The sequence below is a fragment of the Thunnus maccoyii genome, chromosome 7 (genome assembly GCF_910596095.1).
Source record: "Thunnus maccoyii chromosome 7, fThuMac1.1, whole genome shotgun sequence".
Taxonomy (NCBI): domain Eukaryota; kingdom Metazoa; phylum Chordata; class Actinopteri; order Scombriformes; family Scombridae; genus Thunnus; species Thunnus maccoyii.
Window position 1 is genome coordinate 21,827,531 of NC_056539.1, and position 20,498 is coordinate 21,848,028.

General features: G+C 39.2%; 1 protein-coding gene across 1 annotated transcript in view; it reads right to left on the minus strand.

Moving 5' to 3' along the window:
- Positions 1 to 17,620, minus strand: part of mast3b (microtubule associated serine/threonine kinase 3b) — a 31,949-nt gene extending 14,329 nt beyond the window's left edge. Inside the window, exons 1-8 of the mRNA XM_042416653.1 lie at positions 17,197 to 17,620; positions 13,448 to 13,536; positions 10,931 to 11,003; positions 7,464 to 7,542; positions 5,528 to 5,688; positions 3,744 to 3,819; positions 2,650 to 2,859; positions 44 to 145 (exon numbers count right to left, since the gene is read on the minus strand). Of these exons, the coding sequence (XP_042272587.1) occupies positions 44 to 145; positions 2,650 to 2,859; positions 3,744 to 3,819; positions 5,528 to 5,688; positions 7,464 to 7,542; positions 10,931 to 11,003; positions 13,448 to 13,536; positions 17,197 to 17,282 (876 nt within the window). The 5' untranslated portion in view covers positions 17,283 to 17,620. The remainder of the gene's footprint in view (positions 1 to 43; positions 146 to 2,649; positions 2,860 to 3,743; positions 3,820 to 5,527; positions 5,689 to 7,463; positions 7,543 to 10,930; positions 11,004 to 13,447; positions 13,537 to 17,196) is intronic.
- Between the last annotated feature and the right edge of the window lie 2,878 nt (positions 17,621 to 20,498).

A 20,498-nucleotide genomic window follows, 5' to 3' on the forward strand; every position in this document is an offset into this window, starting at 1 on the left:
TCTCATTTTCAATTAGGAAGAGATTTCCTCTTCCTCGGCTTACCAGACACTCAAGGAGGCGAGCCGGTCGAGAGATTATGATGAGGATCTTCCTCACCAGCTGGATGATGACAGTTAACTCCTCGCTTTCAGAGCGCTCGTAGGCCTGGAAAACAGCGGGGGCAGAAGGGGAAAAAAAAAATGTCATGTTTATTTACATAATGTTCTTAACCAACTGGCTCATCACAGAAACCTCAAGAGAGGGCAAAACACATCAATACACATTAAAAACATACTATAAAATCTGGAAAAAAAAACAAGCAAATAAGTCAGGGTGATTTTTTTAAAAAGTTAAATATCATGACAATTCTGAAAAGAGAAAAGGAGCAAACCGGAGAGGAGTGATTTCCACTTTTTGAAACATTGTGCTCTGAGCAGATGGATACAACATTAACAGAAGTATGAAAACAGACGCTGCCTGACAGAATTGCGTCAGAGAATACATCACTTTAAACCGGGAGCAATTATTAGAATAATCACTGGGTGGGTGGGAGGAGTCTTAATGAGTCATCCACGGCCTTTCTTCCAGACGGCTAAAATGACAGTCTGCACTAGAGCAACAGCATGGTATATACTTTCATGTTGAAGTCATCTGCTCGTACAGTCAGCTTAATAGCCTAAATTTGGCCGACGATACAATACGGGGGGAAAGTGAGGTGACGTGCCAGATAGTTTGTTACACAGAACCATCTGAGAAGTCGTCCTTGGAGACTGTTTGGAAAACGGCAGGCACTTTCAAAAAAATACTTGGCAGGTGATTGGATGAACCATCTGTCTATCACCGTCTATCCTTACGACGCAGCTGGATTCTTGAGATCACGGACGCTGACTGGTCGAAACCACTGGCGGTTCGGACACAAGCGCAGAACTTGAAGCCTGACAAGATGGATTCTGACGTGATCTTGTGATATCGTGATCCATGTCTCACAAGGTAAGAGGGGAAAGTGTCTTTCGGGAAACTCAGTGACGAAAACAAGACCCAAAAATGTACAAAAAATACTATAAAAATACTATAAAAACTACACTATGTTGTTATAAAAACATCCACCCTAATAAAACTTAATTACTGTATTGCGTGTTGTGATTTGCAGCATATATTAGAAGTCTTTAAAAATAGCAAGGTCATTTAAATAGTGTCCAATATAATCTCAGTTTTCTTGATGGTCTTTTGTGATGTCATGAGGAGAAAATGATTTTCACTCACTGCACATCAAACTTCCAGATCCTAATAAATATCCAGATTACCATTTTCCTTAAGTTCAATTTTGCACTGATGTCAAACAATAAAATAAATTTACCTGAACTTTCTCCAAAGTGCCCAAAGAATCATGCTCAACACGTGTGAGTTTATGTAGGTTACCTTCTGGTCATGCCAGGTCTCAGTTCCAATGTGAATGTCACAATGTGGCGGTATGAGAAAGACTCTTCACAAAAAAGTCACAAGGCCAATTCCTCCAACAGCCATGTGTCCTACTGAACACTGAATCCCCACATGCTCACTCGTCAGTGTGACGTCAGTTTAGACATGAGCATCAGGTTAAAGTGGTGAAGCATGTGCTAAACCATCTTTACTTTATTGCGTCTGTGCTGAAATTCCCAGACATCAATCAAACAGTGTGAGCACTTCTATGACATCTTCTTCTTTGGATTTTCTCCTGATGAAGTTTCTGCAAGTAGTGCTTTTAAACCTTCACTGTTCATGGTAACAAGTAAAAAGTTTGTGTTTCAAACTATCAACAGGAAAGGTCAAACAGTAGAGCTGCTGCATACTTGTGAAAAGTCCCTGAGTCTACAGATATGTCAACAATGACTGGAATCCCTGCACGCTGTTAAAAGGTTGTTTTTCATAAAACATGTTTCTTTAATGCCAGAAGCAAAAAATCCTTCAATTTTTGTACAGTGGAGGATATTTTGCACAACAGAGGTACCAGACAAGTATTTACTGAAGAGCAAAAACTTTTATGAACTGATAATAAGTTGGATCACCAAGTATTTTAAATTACAAAAAATTTATATATATTATATTATCTATATTATATATTCTGAAAATGTATTTTTTCTATAAAGTTCTTTAGCAAAATGAGTCTTCAGGTTTTGTGTGTGTATATGTCAGCATTTGTTCCACAGTATGGGAACAGACTTATCAGTTCAGCTGGAGGTACAGCAAGTCGACCATGCCTTCTGTCTGACAGCATGCAGAGGAACACAGGAAGAGGTTGCTATAGAAACTAACATTTTATCACAACACAGATAAAAAAAAAAAAACCTGTGACAAAAGTACCTCTTGCCATCACTGACAATTTCCACTACCAGATCTATTGTGTGTGCCTTTGGCTATCAGACGGTTATTGAGCGACACGTCTGACTGCAGCCGGCTCGATCAATCCTCTTTCATAACTTCATTACAGCCGAGTGTTCAGTTGAAGAGTTCACATGCAGGAGCTTGTTAGCTGATGCTTAAAATTGTAGTATGAAATTCTATAAAGTTATTTTAATCATTTTCATTCTGATACCTGGAAACCTTCCATCTTAAAGTGTAGCTACACATGATTTTTTACATCAGCCTCCCTGCTGGACCCAAACAAGCCAGCTGAGGCTCTGTGTCCCCACCTCATGCAGCAGCTTGTCCAGCTTCTCCTGCAGTTCAGCGAAGTAGCGGGATGTAACCAGGCCTTTCTGGGACTTGTCCAGACAGTCTCTGACCAGCTCGACCAACTGGTGTTGGATGAAGCCCAGCACCCCGTCAGCCAGCGGGAGGGAGCTGTCTGGAGAGCAGTGGGTGACAATTTCCAACAAGCGGTCTTCCATCTGGGCTGTGGCCTGCAGGGACAACAGACGCGCACACACATACACACACAGTTAAGACATTTAAAAAGGACCAATAATTAAGAGTTTTTACTCTCTGCAGCACCAAATGACTGTAACACTTCTGTGGGTGGATTCATATGGTTGTTGATCAGGACCAGTGATTCAGCAACTTTGCCACCTGCTGAGTTGTGAGGCTTTCAAAACTCAGGCCACATCCACGCTAACACATTTTCGTTTTAAAATGCTGATTTTAAACGAAAACAATCTCCTTCAACACAGACATTTTAGCACTGTTTCAGAATGAATCTCTGTCCAAACTAACACACCTGAAAACGCATATCACATGACCATTCACGTTCACTGGGCGTGAGGAGACGACAAAGGAGCATCCCTCTCCTCTCTCTGTGTGACGTGGTGTGTGTGTGTGTGTGTGTGTGTGTGTGTGTGTGTGTGTGTGTGTGTGTGGGTGGGTGGGTGTCTGCGTCATTGTATTCGAAAGTCTCCATTTCCACCCATCCAAACTAAAACAATCTTGGAGTTTTCAAACTAAAACGGGGTCAGCAGTGTTTTCAAAAGTTTCCGTTTTAGGGGTTTGAAAATGCCGGAGTAGTGTGGACGCTACCTGTAAATGTAGCAAAACTTATGCATTTTAAAACAAAACGTAGTAGTGTGGATGTTGCCTCGGGCTCAATTTCCATCCTATACTCTGTTTTGGAACAATAAAGTCTGTTCCTACAGAGTTTCACCATGTTTACAATATGACTTTCAGGTGGATTAACAATCAAACTTTATGTTAAGATGTGGGCAACAGACTGAAAAAATAACAATGTACAATATCCTTGCTGCGCACTTAAGGCTTTAAAATGAAGACAAATATACAGATTTCTGAAGCTTACCTTTGGAAATCTTTCTCTGTAAACATGGTTCATCATCACTATCTCGTTATCAAAGGAGACACTCGATCGCCCGGGGCTGCAACAGAAACAAAATAACAGATTAGTATATTTCAACTGATCAACAAATGCATTTTGACATTTACCAATACACAACTCTCCTCTGAGCCATTACACTGGGATGGAGGGGGGGAAGGAGTTATGTCATCAAGGCCGTCACAGTTATCTATTGATGAGCAAAAATCGATTCAATGCAGTCTAACCACGATACACGCATTGACTCTTAACTCAGAGTTTGGGTTTGCCTGATAGAGGCTGTTTAAGGTCAACAGCTAAACTGATACGTTTACGTTTCTACCTGCCAAAAGCAACATTATGAGCCAATATAGAATTTCAGCTGCCCTTTAAGCTGTTAAAGCTGCGATCAGGGTGGATTTCACTGTCAGCTTTGATGTTTCTCTTTTAGAAGTCTATACCTACAGCAGAGGTTTCTTCTGGCCAAACAGGGTGAATCACCAACATCTCTCAATTACTCATTTACTGCGACACCACTTCAATATTTAGTCTGATGTGATTGGTGTATTTTTTTTTTTTTTTTTAAAACAGGAAAATGTTGCTTGATGAAGCTTCTGGCAGAACAGATGGAAAGGAAACCTATCACATGCAAACAGCCTCCCTGAGCCTTTTTTTGTCATGAAAGACGCCTCTGTTAGACTGGATGGCGGCTGCCCAACACACACTGCTGCAGCTCACCATGGCTCCCAGCATCAGACCCCCCCCCCCTCGCCCCCCGCGCCCCCTTATCCACCCCCACCCTCGACTACAGTTCAGCAGCTAGATCCCTGAGGCGCTCTCTTAGCTAGCACGCCCACACACGGCACACCATGGTGCCAGAACACAGAGCACTCGGGCATCGCTCAAACAGCACAGAGCAGAGCCAACAGACAAAAGTTGTCAAAAATCACACAGCTATGCAGTCGGATCTCCACCTGCCCGACAGCCAGCCCGCATGTGTAATCAATAAGAAGCACTTGAGGCACCAAATGCTGTGTTTCCTTGTAAATTTGTCTTGGTCATACCGATGCACTATTGACAGTCTAACAGTACATAGTGACACCCAGGACCTCATGCGCAGATCACGCAATCGCTGCCCAAAGTTAATCCAAAACATCTTCCACTACAGAGAGGTAGTTAATCCATCAGGGGGGGGATTACTGCATTTAATCTGTGTGAAAATATAAATTCCATTAATTTAATGACGGGCTAAGAAATGACATAAAACAGATGTTTACACTGGACGTGCTGGGAATCTATGGTGGTGAAATCAAGTGTAACCCACCAACAATTCTCACATGTCAGAGTGGATTAACAGCGTGACAATAGCACACTTTGGAGGTAATATTCAGTGTCACATTTGTTTTACAGTTAATCAGGATAATTAAACCGAAACTTTGGAATAAAAAGTGTAAGTAAGGTAAAAGGATACAGAGTTTACGCTGGTGGTGGACGAGGTGAGAGCCTTTGATCCATGTCTACAAAGTCTTAATAATCAGGTGTGATCACAGATTGTGATTTCGCAGTTGTAAACTCAATAAGTTATCTGGCTATCCCACATTTTAGACCAACTTTTTAGAAGATGTATTCACCTCAATCTTTGATAAATTGAGCAGCAATTAGCCTGTAAACATTTTTCACTTGAATTAATATGTAACATGTTAGAAAGAAACCAGTCAATCTATTTGTTGACAAGACTCATTCTAATGCAAGGTGCATTCAGGGTCAGCTACCTGAGGCTCCGAGACCGAGGTCGTATGACCGTCGTCGAGGGCCGCCCATCCTCGTCGGTTATGCTGTCTGTACTGCGGAAGTGTTTGAAGAGGAAGTGTAGCTCGTCTTGTGTTGGCTGGTAGGGAAGCTGGTGAAGACGCTCCTGGGAGGACGAGGAGGACTGCAGACAAATGAGGGCTCCATCAGTCGAGAAAAATGAATTTGTTTCTCCAGCTTCAAATTTGCATCTGATTGTAATTTAGCCAAAACAGTTGATGGCTGGAGACCAACTTGTCATCAGGAAACATAATTCACAAACCACATTCACCATCTCTTCAGCCAACTTGAGATAACTCAAGTTGGTTGTGTTAACTAGAGTAGATTGGATTGTGTTAACTAGAATTGATGAAAATAATGACAGATGTCATTCAGTTAAATTGTCAAGATGATGTTTATACTGACTGGACCATTACATCTTATATCTTAACAGCCATATCTGGTGGACAATAGAAAACTTTTTTTTCCAAGAGTAGAACTGTGTTAAATGACCCAAAACAAAACAAACTGTTTGATTGTGAACTTCTGTCAACATGAAAAAAGTACAAATAACTGATCATGAAATAATAGTGTACATATATGTAGTTAAAGATCATCACATTAAACAGTCTTTAAAAACAAAGACTCACAAGGCTTAGCAGAATAAAAAAAAAACGTAAAAAGAGGTAACACAAGTTAAAGATACTAAACTGAGTTAATCCAGCCTTGCTATCTAAAGTGGATGATTAGCGAGACCAAGTTAAAATCCAAAGGCAGATTACATTGATGTCCCAAGATGAATTAGATAATGGTTAACTAATGTCAAATGACTCCATATAGCAACTTACAAGCAGTTGGCTGTTGTGAAATATTACACTCATTAATATTTACTTTCTGGTCTATGACATCAATAACACAGTGTATCATGTGCCAGCAAAAAGCCAACACACAATACACCTGTGAGGGGTTTAATTTAGAAAATGAAACTTAACACCTCTCGAGCCGATCACTAAAGTGTATTTTTCAAGGTGATGGTGGAGACAACAAAGACGCCTGCAGATGCATCATTATTTACGCAAATAAGTTGTTTTCCATGTCTCCCGATGTACTGTGTAAACTCTTAACAAACTGAACAGGACGTTGTGTACATTGCCAGAAATCTGTTTAATTTTGCAGCCAATGTGTGCTGAACAGAAGAGGGCCAGAGGGACGGCATCTGTGAAGTCTCTTTCTAATGCCCCAGTATAAAGAGGGCAGTGAGGCCCACTGAAGAGCCCCATTATCCCCACTGACCTCCTGGCCTATGCCTGAGTCTGCCCCATAAATTTCTTTACAATAGCAGCACATCGTAGACTTTTACGACAGACTCAGCTTCTCTAACTTTAAGTTAAGTCCTTGTATCTAAATTACTTTTACATCCTGTTTATTTTTGATCATTTGTCCCAAAATTTCCAAAGCAATACGGAAAATCAGCTTTTCAAATATTCTACAAAAAACATGAGATTTAAGGCTGAGTTAACATAATTACCACATCATGTTAATAAAAAATTTAAAACTAAGTCTCAGTACATTGTTAATATGACAAACGTGGTGTAGTGAGGTTTTATGGAAAAGCTGTCATAAAATAATAATGTAATAACACAGCATCCGCACTCTTTACTTCATTCCCTCATTAACATGCACTCACACAGACTGTGTATGTCTGCACAGACTTTTAACACTGAGTTCCACAGACTGGGAGAATGACTCATTCAAGCAGATGATGGAGGAAAACAATTAGCGGTTTGTCATCTTAGTCTTGGCATTCACTGTCCCTTATTGCATAAATGCATGTGCTATTTGGGCTGAGTGAGGTGTTAGAATTGCCTGGCCGTCATGTATCGACAGGGGAGGATGGCGCCGTGTTTTGGGGTAACTTACCGAGACAGTGGAGCTCGGTGGATTCGTTCCATAGCCAGACGAGGGGAGGGATGCCAGAGACCATCTCCGGCCCTCAGCTCTGAGAGAAACGGACATGCATGTTACATAAGCCTCAGCAGCGTAGGCATTAGTTAGCATTTCATATGTGAAACTCCTTACATAACAGACAACAGAGGAGTTCTGTGACTATGAGAGCATGAAATTAATTCTTTTTACAAATCACATATATAACTGGGTTCTTTGTGTCATCATTTAGGTCACAGCTTCATATGACAAGACATTTTTTCAGGAGGAGCACATTATTTGTAAAAAAACAAACAAAAAACAAATATAAAACAAGCATTAAAAGCCAAAACACATGGTGCAAGAATTTGAAAAGAAAGCTACCTGTCGGCGCGAGCCAAGTGACTGAGATCACGACAGCAAAAAGGAAGAGAAAAAGCAAAGAGAGAGAGCTTCAGTGAGTTTGGGGAATCTTGCGCAAGTGATCCTGTGACCCCTGGCATTCAGCTGAGGGATTAGTACTGACAATGTCCCCTTCCTTGCCAGTTTTCATTTGTCCAGATACAAGGAGTAGAGCAAGCTAAATTAATTTGAGGATATATTTTACATAACAGAAACAAGTCTTCTTCAAAGCATAATGAGCCAAAGGATCTTGTTACTCTGGTGTCTGCATTTTGGATTTTAAAACAGCAAAAATATTTTTAAAAAAAACACATCGAAACATAAGTGAATAAAAATGAGGGTAAAGTGTTGTTATAATATTTGGCATATTGTTTGTAAGTGGAGGAAACAATGACGTTTGTACACAAAGCATTCCCACAGGAGACTCCCAGGTTGAATGAAAGCTCCCACAGCGCCATAGCATTCAGAATTAAATGTATTTGCAGTGAGAGACTGAGTCAGCACAATGAAAGAGTAACGTTAAATAGACCGGGACAGATTCACAATGTTGTTAAAGGCCACTTAAATAAATTAACATTGATTGTCAGTATCACAATGTGCAACAGAGCAACATTTGTCAACAATGACCAACTCTAATTATCTCTGAGTTCCATTGATGAGCTGATGAAGAATTTCTGAATAGCGTCGTTAAATACTGCCATATAAAATTAATTAAAAAAAAAACAAAAAAACAGCTTCAAGCAGCAATGAAAAGCTTCAGTGATGCTCTGCAAGGTTTTGATTCTTTATCATTTCAGCAACAACAGATGAAGGATGCTCGATGAAGGTCTGTGACCCAAACACTGCAATTTCAGTAAACTTAATAGTGACAGTGTGGGTTCATTCATTATGTGCTTCGGCACAATAGATGATCATATGGCAATATTTATCCACTTTAGAGCTGCATGATTAGATGAATCATCAATCCATCGATTGACAGAAAATTTGTCTATCTGGATAATCGATTAATCGTTTTAGTCATTTTTTAAAAAGGGGACATATGCTTTTTGTGATTCTGTTATTTATATACTGTTATGATGTTGGATATCAGAGGCTAAACATGGTCCAAGTTCCTAAAATTGAGGTTTAATAAACATGTCCAATAATTCATACAAATAGACTTAGAGGAATATCACCTGCATGTATGCGTATATGTAGATCATACAAAAAATGAGGGTTTATATTCATATACACCTGGACTAGGCCTATATGTGGGGGGTTAAATATCAAAATCCTCATTTAATCCATGAGGGGACGAAGTGTTTTATACTGACGTCAGCACTTTTTTTACTAAGAGTAGTGTCATTTTTCTTTCTCATTTCACAGTGAAGCACCTGAACTGCTCATGAGTTTTTAACAACTGTTCTTAGGTGTTTTCAAGGTGCTGTCTCACTTGTAGCCTCGCTTGTAGGCTACACATGCCTGTAGCGAGAGAAGCGTGTTGCCATGAGAACCGGGTTGAATGATGTGTGAGTGGGCTTCGGGGTACCCTCTATCTAACCGCAGTGCACTCATCCTGCTGAGGAGGAGTCGGCTGTAAAAAGACCTGGCAGAGGGGGAAGGTGTGAACGCTCCAGGCTGAGTCAGCCTCAATCACCTTGCCGCTGTTTCGCTTCGGTTTCCAGACTGTCTGCGTCTGTCCCAACACACACCGAACCTCACAAGAAACCCTCGGAGTGTGATCACACATAATATGTCTTCATTTATTGTTTTTTTTTTATTTGTATTTGATTCATTTTGGTTCACACTGTCAAATTAAAAAGATCCAGGGCTTGTTAACGAGAGCCACATAGACTCGTGGATGATGATGTATAGCCAAAATCTTTTTGGGGACCCTCAGCAAACCAAATCCCCAAAATTTGGTATAGCACCCCGAAAATTGCAATAAATGTAATTTAGCAGGAATGCCAAACAGATAAACAGCAGCCAGTAGATCCAATTAATGATATCCTCTCTCACTGTGTACTCATCTTACTGTCACTGAGCACTGCAGGACAGCAGTAAGAAACAAAAATAATCAAGTGCTGCCGTTGGCTGAAAAAAGTATTTGAACTTCAGTATTTTGTTCATGTTCAAAACAGCAATTAAAATCCCTTTATGAAGCTGTTCATTATATATAGATCCATTTTTATGGTAACGTTTTGTTAACAAGTGTAATTTCATATACTTTCCAAAAGGTGTATTTCATTTATAGGAAAAATAAAAAATAATTATTGGCAAAATAAAATCACTGGTGAATTAGTACAATTACATTTAATGAATTCCAATAAATTGCTAGAAAATATTATGGGGAAAAATAGACAAACTATTCACTTTGTAATATTCCAATTTATCAATCTTGATGAATTGCATGTGTAACCTACAAGTCTTTAACCTGATGCGCCAGATCATCTGAGAGATCGTCTTTGGAAACTGTTTGGAAAAGGGCAGGCACTTTCAAAAAAAAAATGCTTGGCAGGTGATTGGACGAACCATCTGTCTATCACCGTCTGTCATCGTCTTACCTTGCAAGGCAGCTGGATTCGCAAGATCACGCGAGAATCCTCACAGGACGCTGACACAAGCGCATAACTTGATGCCTGACAAGCTGCCTCACAAGGTAAACAAGTCTTTTAATCCAACCCTAACCCAAACCAGGTCAGCTGACTATATGTGTGAAGTACAAGCAAACACACAATATATATATATATATATATATATATATATATATTGACAATACACTTTTCCAATAATAAATTAATAATGAATGAATGTTTACATGGCTTTAGAATGATTCTTTTTTAAACCAAGTGACATAGTTCTTTGCAAGAAACGTCAGAGGAAATTATTAGAAGATTACTGACCGAGTAAAATAAAGTGTTTTAATTAACTGTTCAACTGAAATGCAAGGCATCTAGTATCATATGGTTTCATCATGAAATTATTTCAATTAAATCTCACCCTTGAAATCCTTCAGATGTGACAAAAGAAATCTATCATCTATGAGGAGGGAAAAAGGATTCAAGAGAGCAGTGCTGACATACCTTCGTGCAAATGGAAAGTTGAGGCAGGCACTGGTCGACACATTTCGGGGGCTGTCTAGAGGGCTGCTTGCAGCTGAAAGAGGAAACACAAAGTTATGACCGATATTATTCACAACTGTGATAATAAACTCATGAAAATAGAACGCAGATGACCACATGGATGCATTTACTAGTGGAAACGTTCTAAAAAGGGTGACATCATGTCTATGCAGGGACCCTCATTCACTGAAAAACCCCAGTGGCATTAACCAGCACCTTGAAAAGCTCCAATATGTCATCTTGGTATTACTTTTCCAAACATTACGGCACCTATCTACAGATTAAGTGGGGAGGTTGGGGGGGGGGGGGCCTCACCAGAGTCTGGAGGATTTGGGGACACTAGAGACTGTGGTTCGTTTACACGCAAGTGTTTGAGTGCCAATTAGGACACAAGAGAGCGACCCAATTAGAGCCTGATTGCACTCTGTGATTAGATAATCCTCCGAATGATTGAGTTCAAAAAGGAGCACATCCACATACTGCTGGCATGAGGAGCTCTTGAGTGAAACTCTTTTTTTATAGAGTGCAGCTGCTTGGTGGTATTAAGGGATTTTATGGTACTATTCGGAAAGCAAAAGGAGTACGCAGACCATTTTCAATTTCAGGTCCCCAAAATTATCAAAACACTTGAAGTTAATGATTGGTCGAGATGTTCTGTAGATGATGCTGAGTCATGATGGGAAAAATATTACACACTGCATGTTTAATATTGTGATCGTGAAAATTATTACTAAATATTAATTTGTCCTTTGTATGTCATCCCACAACAAGGCCAGGTTATGGCTGGACTGTGTATGGTTGTGCAAAACGGTGGCCAATGTGTTATAGGGACAGTCAGTGGTAGTGTCTATAATGTGAATTCCTGGATATTAAATGTTCATCTGGAGGCTGTGGTGGAAGTTGTAAATGAAAGTTTTGACAGCATTGGGTGCAAACTCAGGAGGCTGATCTCCGCCCAGTTACTGCAGTTACAGCGAGCCGCCTACATTAAACTGATGTAACAGCTACATGAGTCTCATGTTTTATCTGCAAGACTCATATTGTAATGCTTTTAATGTATTCTCTATCGTCTGTGATGTGAAAACGTCAAAAGAATTAAAAAGTTTGCGTCCTGGTGTTAGTTCAGTTATAAAATCCAAACGCACCACGGAGCAGCCGGCTGCTGACAGCGCTGTCGGTCAAAGAGTCGATCATACTGGACGGTAGAAGAGGAAACGGAAAAGATGCTGGTACGGCTCTGTTTACAGAAGTTTAGCCGACTTCTCTGCATTTAACACCACAGCTGAGAGCGTCAGAGCATCAAAGCAGAAACACAGTCACTCTGCATCGTGCTGTCTTCTACTTCCATCACAGTTATGTGTTTAGGTCACTTCGAGATAAGACTGTAAAAGTTCGCAGCCTGTCATGTTGTCATGCATATCCAGGGGGACAATGTCAGTAAATTATAGTAAAATACAAACTTTGCTCATCCCATGTGAATGCGTTGCACAAAACAGACGTGGGGGGGGGATTCTAAATTACATGAGGTCCTCCGGTAATACTTTAAATAGAGCTATGAGTGGAAGCCTTGTAAACGTAACAGAAACTGTTCACACCAATTCATTTTGAAAGAGTAACAACCTATGGGGAAACTCCAACCCTCAGGCGGGCGACCAATGGTGTAACCTCATTACTCATTCACAGACAACCGCTTGTGTAGGACTGGACCCACTGTTGCGATCCAGCCAAAAATGTAGGATTCTTTGGGTACTGGAAGCTGTTTGGTGGAATATTTCGTCTTAATTTCATATTTAGACTTCATGTCGCTAACGCCTACCAGAAGTCAACGGTTCGATTCCGGCTGTGCATATTTGTTGCATGTCATACCCAAATGAATGCAAGTCAAATAAAGTCGAACAAATAGTTAATAGAGAATAGAGCTGCAACAATTAGTTGATTAATTGATTAGTTGTCAACTGTTAAATTAATCAGCAACTATTTTGGTAATCAATTAATCATTTTGACTTATTCTTTAAGAAAAAAAATGTGCAAATTGTCTGATTCCAGCTTTCCAAATCTGAACATTTTCTGGTTTCTTTAGTCCTCTTTGGGTTGTGGACTGTGATCGGAACAAAACAAGATGTGTCATGTCATCTTGGGCTTTGGGAAACAGTAATCGACATTTGTCACCATTTCGTAGCATTATATAGACCAAACAACGAATCAAGAAAATAATCGACAGATCAATCAATGAAAATAATAATTAGTTGCAGCCCTAATAGAGACTGTGTGATAGCTGGTGCCCGTGTCTGACAGACATTAATATGAGGAGCCAATGCTCGCTACATAGAAAACACTGCTGTGTTTATTTGCAACTGCATTAGATGTCTGGAGTCTCATTGAATTCAATGTGAAAATCTGTGTTTTTGAGGCAGTGCTCCTGTTGAGACCTGTTGGCATTAAAAGTTACCAAACATTACGATGACTCATAGATCTTACCAGTGTGGAGAGAGAGGGGGGAGAGCGGCCGGGACAGTGTGGGTGACGGCGTCCCGACACCGAGGCTCTTCCTGTTGCTGCTGCGACAGCTGGAGCACAAACAGGACAGGAGAGAGATCAACAGAGGACAGAATCATTTCTTCAAGTGATCTACCTTAGCTGTAATTATTAAGATGGAAACAGTCTCAGATTGGTAACTTGGATAAACTATGTTTTGTTTTTTATTATTTAGTGGGAACACATGGATAACTCTGGTGTTTCTTTTTGTCACTAAACAGTTCATCTGACCCATAAGCCAATCTCAAAAAAAACAACCAAGTGTATTCCTTCAAGCTTAAGTGTAATCATTTTGGCCTTTGCTTAGCCACCCAAAATTACTACTGTCATGCAGTGCTTCAGGCTGTGTTTACGTGTAGGTGTGTGTGTGTGTGTGTGTGTCTTTGTGTGTGTATTAAGCTGCGGAATAAAAACACAAAACACTCAGAGTGAGGTTTTATGACAGTGTAACACCAGGCAGATTAAGGAGAGATTTGACCTCTAAAGTAGCAGACTGTGATCCACTAAGCTCTGACTGTTGTGGTACACTGAACAAGTCAAGAGTGACACCAAAACATGTCTGTGTTTGGGCTCGGTGTAAGCTGGGAGTGGTGGAAATAGGCAGAGATTGATTGTCCTGTTTCATGTGTTAACACTGTTTGCAACTACAATTTATACACATTACACAGCTTTTATTACAGGAAATTTACATTTTTTACATTTGGAAAATGTCAGTAAATACGTTATGTAATTGCACATGTGGAAAAGGGGAAATAGCAATAGCAGCCACAACAGTAACCACTGATTACAAAATAATGTAACAAAGCACTATTTAGGATTTCATTGTGTTTTGACTGAAGTTAAAATTTAGTCCTCTGAGCTATTTTCCATGTCTGTTTTAGTTTTTATTTTTCTGGTATTACTAAAGTTGTTGTTTTTTTTTTAAATGTTTGTGTAGTTGTACTTCTTCCTTCGCTCATTTGAAGGCAGGTCTTTCACCAAACATGGTAGACATCCCTGACTAAACAAAAGGCAATAGCCTAATAAAGCAAGTAAGAAAAATTAACATATTTGTTCAATGTAATTTGTATTTAATTACTTGTTCAGCAGGATCTTTCTCCTTCACTGTTTCAGCACAAATGTAGTGTAGAAACAGGTGTTCAAAAGAGTGAGAACCAGTTCACCTTCAGTTGGAGGTAAACTGGTAAACTGCATTTTTCTGGTTTAAACACAACATGTAAACAAGAGTAAACTCTGTGATTCTTCAGTGTGAAAAGGTTTGGCAATGCTAGAATAGCTCACTGGCAAACTATATTGTCTTTTTTTAAGTTATATGGATGTCAATGCCTCCTTTTTTGTTTAGTTTCTTACTCATTTGTGATGTTGAAATGTTTTTCAGTCAGATGATGACAGGATAGTCTTTCAGTTTCCTTATTTGTACATGTTGTCCTTTTCAATCAGCACCACAATCTGTCGCCATAACCACAGTCGGAAGTCAAACATGTAAAATTAAAAATGCTTCACTAACCTAGATTATATCTAGTTTTCCTGTAATACTGCTTTAGCGTCGTATTCAGACCTAAATAAATCCCATGTAGTCCAGTTAGGGGAGACCATTGAGATAAATGTAATGTGTTATTTCTTATTTCTTACATTGCCTATTTGAAATTAAGTAACAAGGAAGAAGCTGAAGTTATTACATACACATTTTGAGCACAAGAGAGCAATGCATTTGAGTGACGATTATGTCAACTGTAAGCACGGTGAAGTTGTCGGAAAATCCTTTTAACACTTACAGTTTGCCAAAAAATACATACTTAATGATCTAGTACAGATCAGGCCTATGATACTTAGTAAGAAGAACTGAGATGTATTTGTCTCTGCCCACTGAGATTTAACTCGACCGATGAGATTATTTCCGCCTTCAGAGCGGCTCTGTCTTGAGAAATGTTTATGTAACTACAACTCTAATCTGCATCTGTAAATGCATGACACAACACCACGGCCATGTCAGAAGGAAAACGAAGGAAGACTGATGAGAGCCAAAATACAAAGAGGAAACCTCCTGTCAACAGTCTCAAGGCTGAGGGGAGTGTGTGCCCCGATAGCAACAGCAGGCCCAGCTTGAGCCACAGATGTCCGAGTGTGTGTGTGTGTGTGTGTGTGTGTGTGTGTGTGTGTGGTCTGACTTAGCCTACTTTCGGGGACACATTTCAGACCAGTTAAGACCAGTTAATTGGTGACGGCTTAGGGACAAAAGCCATGTTTCCAACTGGTTAAGAGCTGATTTTTGGGTCAGTGGTTAAGGTTAGAGTTAGCGTTAGACAAGAAATGGTTCTGTTCAGGGTTAGGTTAAGTCTCCAGGAAATAGATGTAAGTCTATGGATGTCCCCAATAGTGACCATAATCTGATATGTGTGTGGGTGAAATGATCAATCAATTATTGAGAGTAACAGATAATTATTAGCCAGCTATTATGGAAACCTATTAATCAATTATGTAGTTTTTTTTAAGCAAAAACATTAAACATTCTCTGGTTCCAACTTGTAAAACATGAGGATTCTCCACTTTTCTATGATTAACGATCTACGATTGTTGTAAATTGAATATTGTCGGGTTTTGGACTGTTGGTTGTACAAAAAAAGGAATATGAGGATGTTACTTTTGACATTTTCTACCATTTTCTAATTTTTTTAGATTAACCAACAGAGCTGCAATGATTAGTCGACTTTGTTTTCAACTATTAAATAAATCGCCAACACTATTTTGATAATTGATTAACTGTTTTGAGTCATTTTTTTAAAGAAAAAAGTCTAAATTCTCTGATTCCAGCTTCTTAAATGTGAATATTTTCTGGTTTATTAAGTCCTCTATGACAGTAAACTGAATATATTTGGGTTGGGAACAACATTTTTCACCATTTTCACACATTTTATGTATGAAACTAATCAATTAATCTAGTAAATAACCGGCAGATTAATCGATAATGAAAACAATCGTTAGTTTGCAGCTCTATAAAAAAAAAATAAAGAACATACACAATGAATTATTCAGTGTCAGTTAACAGCTGCAGGTTGAATCTCCAGTAATCAAACAGCAAACATGACAAACAATAAACTGTGCCCTGAAGCCAGTGATTATCATCACACCAACAGCCACCACTATAAACTGCAAATATAGGCAATGCTGGTGTGATATTATGCAAACACCCATCCAGTTTTATGTCTCCGCTGCAAACTGCACCTACAGTTCAGCTTTGTCCTATAAAACCTTATTGATCTGCTATGGTGTTAACATCCCAACTCAACATAGAAAAGTGCATTAATGTGACTTGTGTCTGATATTTGAGGCGTTTGCTTTTTAGGAATACTCATTTTAGAGCAAACTTTCTTTCTTTCTGTCTTTCAGTTAGCTATGTTACACTCAAGACAAAAAGCTGTCTATCAAACTCATGTTCATTGAAACAAACGCTAATTAGCGTTACAGCAAACGGCTGTCTGACAGGAGCACAGAGGAGCTAGTTAGTTTATATTGGGAATATTTTAACAAAACGTCCACGGGAAAGCATAAACATTAAATGAGACTCAATGTGAAGAGCAGCTGCGACCTGTAACAATGATTTAAAGCAGCATTTTAACATAACAAAAGCCCGAAATAAACCGTTAAACTAGCTTGAGCGTTATAACCTCCGTGTCACAACTCTTGATAACTACCTTTTTGAGCGTTTCAGCAACGCTCCCGGAACAAAATGGGACTTGTTCTGGCTCGGTACCGCAGACCAGTGACTCGGATCCGACATGCTGGAAGATTTTCTTACATAACCCCCGTTTTTGAAGTTATCTGTGGTCTTCAGAAACCCGTTCCTACTCCTGCTGCTGTTGCTGCTGCTGCTCTGCCCACCATCGTCTTCCCTCCTCGGCGGTTCCTTTTGTATTCACCGCCTCGTGTAGTCCAGACGGCTCTGAAGCTACCGTTTCATCCTGCGGTCCGCTGTCTGACTGCTCTGCTGCCACCGAAACAGACACATCACCTCCATGACTGGTTTGTTTGGTGTGTAGTACTGTTCACCCGGCAGCGGGTCACTTTGAGCCAAACAGAGACGCTGCTGGCTGCGTGGAGTCTGATGGTGCGTTCAATGACTGCTCGTTACTTCCGCTTTCTCATTGCTGCAAAAAGAATCGCCTCAAGTTTACAAGATGGGTTCACAGTTTTTTCAAGTCTGTCTTAAAACAAAAGTGAGGTGCCCATATGAACACTGAAACAGGCGAAACAAAATCCACAGTCCTCCTTCTGTGCAAAAAATTATTTAAAAGTTTATCTGAAGCGAATATGAAGCTTCAGTCAACAGGGAAACACTGTCCAAGGAAACACAAAGAGGGAATTTGATGCTAAAAAGACTGTAAATGTGGCAGATATCCACTTGATATGACTAACTCAGACTGCTGAGGCCTCATATAAGCTTCAGATAAACATTTAAATGCGTTTTTGCGCAAAATGACTGTATGGACACACTGTGGATTTTGGCCAACATCACTTATATTGAAAGCTCATTCCAAGGCTAATATGAACAGAAGGAACAATCACAGCGAGGAAAACCTCTTTCAGTGTTCACATGGACACCTGACCTGTTTTAAGACAGACTTGGAAACTTGTGAGCCTATTCTTCAAGGCTCAAACTAATGATCATTTTCATAATTAATCAATATGTCGATTATGTTTTGATTAACTGAGTCGTCGAGTGAACAATGCCCATCACAGTTTCTCTGAAATCCAAGGTGAAATCTTCAAGATGCTTGTTTTCCCTGAACAAAAGTCCAAAACCCAAAGATATTCAATTTGAAATTATATGAGAGAGATAAAAAGTCTCACATTAGAAAATCTGGGACCAGTGACCAATGGCGTAAATGTTTAATCAATAATCAATTGTCGTAGATTAAGTATATCTATATTATTATATTTTATTTTACAGTATATTTGTCAGGTACCATGCTCATTGATGAACAGAAAAAACACTGAAACGAAGCAAGCCTAGCAGACTATTTTTCATCTGTTGTTTCCAGCCAGATGTTAAAAAAGGAACCCACATCATTTCCTGTCCATGGATTAATCTGCTCATCAATCAATCAAAAAAAAAAAAAACTGTTTTAAACGCTACTTAATTTATTATTTCCTGTATGTCTAAGATTGGTATTAACTCTCTATCGTTATTAATACTGATGCTCTCTGACTATCGATAGCACTGCTTATTGATCTCAGTATTTATACTATCCCTCACTGTTTTGAAGCAACAGTGGGAAAGTGTTCAGATTGCATAACAGTAGCTGGAGACGGTAAAAGACTTTGTTACAGCTCTCATAGTACACGAAAGGAGCAGTCCAAACACACTGAAGCTACAAAAGATTGTAGGAGTGAAACTCTCTACTCTCAACTCTAAACCACACTGACTCCCACGTTACAGAGGTGCTACAGAACTACTCAAAGCTGAACATAGTCAGCCTCTTAATGTTTCACTCTCGTTTGCATCTTGACTGTTTAGTTTAACTTTAGAGGACACGGCTGAGTTGAAGACATGGTCATGGTTTGGTCCTGTTCCTGAACAGGACCAACGTATGGGTCAATAGTTATATCTATTAGTGCGGGCACAGTGAAAAGGCAAAGATAAAAGAATTCATGTCTTAAAATGTAGTTTTAAAAACGTATTATATGATGAGAGCAAGCTTAACTTACAATGTTAAGATAGAACATTTGTGTAGTATAGCCTCTAAATCAATCGTTTGTTGTACTGTGAACCTGCAGTATATATGGTCGCTGTGTAATAAGTTTCAGTACCACTGCTAATGGAAACACTGACTTGAAGTTTATCTCTTTGTTTGATCTTTCATGTGCTTTCACACTATGGCAGCAGTCTTTCCCACAGAGCGTGAAAGCAGCTTAAGATGTTGTTGGGTTATACCATAAGGAGTCTGACAGAGGGAGGATCTCTGCCCAAACTTGTAAACAGTGGTACATTCCACTGTTTGTATGCAGCCTGTTCAGTATGTATGTATGTGTGTATTTTAGTTTCATATTATGTAACTGCGGAACAAAAAATACATGTGGTGTATACACTAAACGGAATGATACATTTGTAATAATTACCATCAATACAAAATCAAAACTATATAATTTGTTAAAAGTTTAAGTCACCCTCAGTTCAAGGATAAAAAATGTAATCATTAGAGCTGTAATGATAAGTTGATTAATCGATTAGTTGATCGACAGAAAACTAAGCAGCAACTATTTTGATAATCGTTAAATCATTTTAGTCTTTTTTTATATTAAAAATTTGCTGGTTTTAGCTTCTCTAATGTGAAGATTTAATGCTTTACTTTGTCATACATAATATTACATTATTATAATTGTAATTTTTCATTATCTTCAGACATTTTATACACCAAACAATTAATCGATTGATTAAGAAAAAATCAGGAGATGAATCGATAATGAAAATAATCGTTAGTTGCAGCCCTAGTAATCATAAACACACTTTTTTAAGTGGATGTAACGTTTATTTGATGCTATTAGGAATAGTTTCACTTCCGTCCATTTTGTGAAATGATCCCTGTCAAAACTTTCTCTTCTTTTTTGTGGATAAGATTAAATATATTGTCGTCTCACACACTGATCCCATCTTCTGCCCTTCTCATCCAACACTCCTGGAAATCTTTTTCCAACTTCTTTTCAAGATCACACAGATTTATTGAGTACTATGAATCCATTTTCTATACCCCTGGGCATAATAATCTATGGGTCTATTAGTCCTTGTGTGGTCTCTGCCATCTATACCTCCCTGCAAACTGGTCATATTTTACTTTAAACAAACTGCAGTCCAGTCTCAGCTCATAAAACTATCCGTCAACCTCTCTTCCCCCACACAGACTTGCTTGTGTCTCAGTGTGGTCCAGAAGGTGAAAGAATGCATACAGTCCCTTAAGTCATTTTATCCTACTTGAAATATTGAAACTCCCAAATGTAA